At 39.3% G+C, this 6,022-nt stretch overlaps 1 protein-coding gene across 1 annotated transcript in view; it reads right to left on the bottom strand.

Moving 5' to 3' along the window:
• ppp2r5b (protein phosphatase 2, regulatory subunit B', beta) overlaps positions 1 to 3,359 on the bottom strand; it is a 40,805-nt gene extending 37,446 nt beyond the window's left edge. Inside the window, exon 1 of the mRNA XM_014985509.2 lies at positions 2,279 to 3,359. Within this exon, the coding sequence (XP_014840995.1) occupies positions 2,279 to 2,471 (193 nt within the window). The 5' untranslated portion in view covers positions 2,472 to 3,359. The remainder of the gene's footprint in view (positions 1 to 2,278) is intronic.
• Between the last annotated feature and the right edge of the window lie 2,663 nt (positions 3,360 to 6,022).

Below are 6,022 nucleotides of genomic sequence, written 5' to 3' on the forward strand. Positions count from 1 at the left end.
ACCTCATCAGATTTATTGATTGTCAATAAATCAATCAATAATAAATCAAATAAAGCAGTTAATCACATTATAAGCTGAAATGAGCTCCATAATTCTGAATATTAATCATTTTTAAAGGGAAGTTTTTCTGCCAATTCATTTATGTTTCAGTTTTGTGTGGTTTATATCTCTGTTTATTGTTTTTGGTTGTTTGTTCATGTTTTGGGTGGGAGGATTTATTTGAGCATTTTATTTATTTATTGTTTATTTTTCTTGTAAGTGCTCCAGTGCTAAATGCTCTTTACAAAATTAAAGTTTATTGGTCTTTGAGAAGGAAAACTTCATGATCCATTTTATTTTAGTTTCTGTTTCCCTTTTACTTTTTAATTTTTGTTGTTACATTTTATGCTGAATATTGAAAATATCTTCCAGTTCAAGTGCTACATGTTCTTTACAAAATTAAAGTTTGTTCATTTTTGCCATTGTCATTAAATGTCTTGAAAATGGCCTCAAAACAACAACGTTGTCGTTTATCGCAATAACTTCTGGGACAATTTATCGTCCAGCAAAATTTGCTATCATGACAATCCTAGTTATTGACTCAGACACCGAAAAGAAAAGAGCCAAAAGTATCGATCGCTCCGACATGCATCTCACTGCAAAAACACAAATTCTGCCACAGAAAACAAACGTGCATCAAACCGCAGGCCGATTCCCACAGAGATCATACGCTGCGACTTAAATGCAACATGTTGTTGATTCCACCTGCTCTGCAGCCTTCAGGTAGATTAAAAGTTTCCTCTGTGTGTTTTCAGGAGCCGAGGGACCAGAACTATGGCAACAACAGATCTGCATCTCCAGATCCCCATCCAGTTTGGCACAAAGGTTACTCATGGTTATGTATTTCATGGCAGTCAGGAAGCGAGTCCAGTCCGCAGCTGAAAAAGGGGAAAATGTTCCTGTGATGGAGGGGCTGCTGCGCCCGTTTCCCAAATCAATCAGTCAGGGAGACGAACTGATGCTGTGATTCAGTGAAGGCTGAGAGGGGAAAGCTTCACGGCTTCAGTCCAGACGATTCCAGAGATTCAACATCAGTTTATGGTCTGTCCAGTTTGCCTAAACTAAGCTGGACTTGTTTTTGTCCAGCTTAGTCTAAATGTTGTTATCTTTACTTAGGGCTGGGCGATATGATATGTGTTTTTTCAAACCGGATGCGATTTTAATTGATTCCCACTTTCTTTTCTAAAAAGGAAATTACAAATGACAGAAAACGTTTCCAAAAAATTAGCTTTTATCTCAGTCTTTCCCTCTTTGAGTTGTACGACGGGGTATTAGCGCCAGCCTGCGACAACTTTAGCGAAATAAAGACACAATTTACCAGAAGAAAGCTGGATGGTAAGCAGCTTTTACTATCCAGTTAATGATTGGTGATAATAAAATAATCAATAGATTAGTCGTGCTTTGTACTGATGCTAAGAGGGCTGAGCTTTGATGTTTTTTTAAGTTGTAGATGCATCCTTTGCTACAAATGATCAAGTGTTGGCTAAATTAATTCTATGTTGTTGTGTTTTAGGCAAAAAAAATATTTTCTTACTTAAAAAAGGAATTTAATTGTTTGTTTATTTCCATATTTCAATATATTTCTAATATGCCTGCAGAATCTGCCATTTCTTTCCGATTAATGGATTCATTGTCAGAATAATCAATTACAAACAAAAGTAGTTCAGAAGGCTGGCATTTTTGCATTAAAAATTAATTTATGATCAGTTAAATTTGGGTTTTCATTAGCTTTAAGTGTTAATTATCAAAATTAAGAAGAAATAAACACTTTAAATATATCACTCTGAGAGTAACGGGTTTACAGAACACGTCAGCTTCACCTTTTGAAGAGAAAAAGAAAGAAAAAAGATGTGGATGCCTGTTCAGTGGCAAAAGTGGCTCTATATGTGAGGCATAGGGGCGCTGCGCTGGAGGGGGCGCCAGAATATGGCGGAAATAAGATTCCTAATAGAGAACAAAGTTAATGGGCGCTTTTTATATTTTCATTTGAATTGTTGTATCTGATGACAGAGAGCTAAAGATGGAAAAAACCGAAGAGAGAATAAAGTGATGAAAAATCTCTTCAAAGTGGTTTTGTCAATCTACCAGAGTAGGCTGGTACACATTCAGGTTAGCTTAAGCTTCTAGTTAAAATGACGGGTTGAAAATAGAGACTATAATAGAGTGGGAGGGTTTCATCTGTGTCGGAGGTGAGTTGACAGTCTTTGTAGAAATTGTGTGTGCGTCTTTTGTCTCTCACCTTTGAGCAGGGGCAGCGGGGTGAGCTCCACCTGGGAGCTCTGGTAGCGGAACTGGGACGAGCTGTGGGACCTCCTCTGCCGCGCTCTGCGCATCGACCTGCGCGGAAAGCCGTCCACCTTCTCCGCGGACGGCACCGAGAAGCTGGTGGTCGGCGAGGAGGGGCTGGACGGGGGCAGCTTGGTGGTCTCCATGACGGCTGCAGATGTGGAGCGCGTAACGGAGGATGGATGGGTGGATGGATGGATGGAGTGGGTGGCTTTGTGAATCACAGATGGATAATCAGTTGATTAGGATGGAAATGCGCAGGAGGGGGGAGGAATATCTCTGGAGGTCCAGTCCTGATTTGCGCCTCTATGAGAGTCGGACTGATGGCCGCATCGCCTGAATCTCCTGGCTTGTTTTACGCACAGATGGAAATGGGCTGGCTGCTCCTTCCCAGTGATGCTCAGACACACACCTCTGCTGCTGTACTGGCGTCACACAGGCTCCAGACTCGGTCATCGGCCTAAACGTGGATGTTCATTCAGGATAATAACAGGCTGAGGAAGAAAACCCGCAGAGCGCCTCCTGCTTATCCCAGAGGGGGGTGCGGGGGGAAACACAGATTCCCGATCAGTTTGTGGTTTATCCTCCTTATTAATCGGATCCGGTCCTGGCGGTGGATGATGATATCATAAAATCATCAATCTGGGCCCACCTCGGCTGCCGCATCACTGGTGTCCTTCTCTCTTGTTTTTATCGCATCCTCTCCTGATTGTCTCAGACGCTCCTCTCATTAACACATTTATATATTTCTATTTGACTCCCTGCGGCTCGGTGATTGTTCTCCACCTGCTCCTCCTCCCGCTGCCGTCCTCCAGCCGATATCAGGGCGGAGAAACAAACGGAGCCGACATGTGCAGGTCCTCCGCCGCCGAGCCGCGCTCCGGTCAGGTCCCACCTCCGAGGAGCAGAAAGCAGACAAAGAGGAGAGAAGGAGCCGCTCCGCCTAGAGGAGAAACTCAGGGCCTGCGTTACACAACGGGAGAAACACACACCGACTGTCCGACTGATCCGTTTTGCTGCCGTCCTCCTTCTCGGTTCCCGTTATCCGGTTATTACAGCGCCAGATTTGCGTCAAAGCGCACGAGACGACCGGAAATGATCCAGTCTGCCTTTTCAAATTAAATCACAGCCAATTGACCAACATTTGTCTCACTTTTATTTATAATGAACGAAACTCACTTTATTACAGCGGATTATTAGACACTCATTGTGATAATAAAGTTTTAATGTCACAAAAATAAAGTCATAAAATTACCACTCTATCCTGGTAATTTTATTGTGACTTTATTCTTATTAAATTTTAAAAAATCTCATTATGGCCCTAATACTCCATCTTTTAATTTCAGCTTCATTCACGTAATACTATGACTGTATTCTTGTAATTAAAAAATAATTTTTTTTAGTCTGGCCATAATTTTTTTGTCATATTATTTCGACTTAATTATCATATTACTTTACTCTCAGAATTTGTTTTTCTCAGTATTGTCCTAATTCTACATATTTATCCTAAGATATATACCTTTTTGAAATTAATTCAGTCCACACACTGATTTATTTCTGTTAACTTCGTGACGAGGAATTAGAAAACCAATATTCTGGGGCGAGGTAAACTAAACCATCATTATAAACCGGACTGGGCAGCAGACGGTCACTGAAATCTTCCACAGGACAAGCAACTGAAAAAAATAAATGATTCAACTTAAAAAAAATAGCTCATATATTTTAAATTAAGTTTAAAATATATGAAGTTGTCATGTTAAACGTGAATAAAATAAGTTCGACAGACTTAATTTGATCACAAATAGCAAATTAACAATTTTTTTTCCAAAGTTGGGGCTCCACTCTCCTTTTTCAGTGTATTCACAGAGTGCTATGTTCAGGTTTAAAGTGTAAAGTAAAGTTGAGTGGAAGGAAGAAGTGTAGTTGGTACAGGCGCACAAGCAACTAGGATAACAAGTCTTCAGAGGATTGAGAAGCAGACTCAGTTTAAAATCACAAAACATTTCACTTCATCAACCCTCCGATGTTGTTCAGCAGGTCTGGATGGATTTTGCTTTTAACTGATATGAAATCACATTTTCTTTAATTTTATAGACAGATACAGATATTGTGTTTAGAAAATTGACTTACAGATGTGAATAGAAACCTTTTTTTACTGACTGGTTTAACTGCGCAAGCTTTTATTTTGACAGCACCAACCGGATGCGCCCTCGCCCCACTCTGACCGCCTTGACTGCTGAAAGGTGGTGCAAGACGAGAGAGAAAGGCTCCTCACTGCAGATGACGCTACGGCATTGATTTATTTATTTATATGGCTTATTTATTTTAGGAATGTGGCTTTAGGAGGATTTATTTATTTCATTCGGATCATTTTTGCGCCTTTCTGTAATATTTTCTGCAGAAAATCTGCAACATTCGTGCGATTTGATTGTAGAATATCTCCTTCTGACCTCCAGCAGCGCTTTGACGTCCATCGGTGTGTCTGTCTGACTCCCTTCCCCTCCTCTTCCTCTTCCTCCCTCCATACCCGGTTTCTCCTCCTCCTCCTCCTGGAATGGTTGTAAGTTGAGCATCAAGCTTCCTCCTATTGTTCCTCCCAATCAGACCATCCAGCGTCCAGGTACCGACAATCCCCTCATCTTCCTCCGATCAGGTCCTATTGTTTTATTCCCTCTCTAAAAGAAAACTAACTTCAGATCATTAGCTGCAGCGCAAAAGGAGAAATATTCAAACTGATTCAACATATTTTTTATTTTTATTTTATTTTTGTCCTGATGATGGCGCAAGATAAACACCAAAACAAACACAGACCAAATTTATTACGGTTGTTTTATTTGTGTTGTTTCAGTTTTATTGATATTCTTCACTGAAATAATCACCAATATGTTGATATAATTTCACTACAACTGATTAAAGGAGTCCAGGAAACCTCTTTTTCTCCATTAAAATAGTTTTTAGTGCGTTTTAAGAAATGCTTACACTGTAAAATCTGTCACGTTACTTCAACTTTGAATATCTTTCTTGAAAAAAGTTTTCTTAAAATCCAAGGTTGGGTTAAAAATCATAAATTTTTTGCAGCTGTAAAGTTTTCATTCTTGTTCAAATCTCAAGCTGTTTTATTTATAGCAAAATACACGGACTAGGCATAACATTATGACCATCTGTCTAAATTGTGAGAACCTCCTGCTTGCATTAAGTATTTGTGGGTTTTTCTGTGCAAAATTCACATAAAGTTCGCTTAGTTGCAGATTGTTTTTATACAGCTTATCTAATATTTTCTAAATAAAATGCATCTGCAATACTTTTGACTGTTAGACTAAGATGTTAGACAAAAAAAAGATTCAGTACCTTGCTTTGTACCTTGCTTTGCTTTGTAAGGAAAAGCAAAGCATCCATTTTTATTAACCTTCTTCCTGGTATCCTTCCTGGTTCTTGACCTGTTTTTCCTTTTCTTTGCTCTTCAATCTGTCTTTTTTAAACGCCTCTTCTCTGACTAACTGAATGAAGATGTTTGGACATTTCCACCGTTTTGCTTCAAAGTTATTTTTCAGTGTAAAATGGAGTCATCTGCAGTTCAGATTTGCACATATTTATGAATAGAAAGTTTCACGTTTTCGTTCTACAAAATCCTAAAATCAAACTAAGAGAGAACACACTTCAGGAGAAAAACATGCATGAATTTGATTTAATTTAATCA

Source organism: Poecilia mexicana, unplaced genomic scaffold, assembly GCF_051168715.1.
Source record: "Poecilia mexicana isolate PSO_F unplaced genomic scaffold, ASM5116871v1 scaffold_18, whole genome shotgun sequence".
NCBI lineage: Eukaryota > Metazoa > Chordata > Actinopteri > Cyprinodontiformes > Poeciliidae > Poecilia > Poecilia mexicana.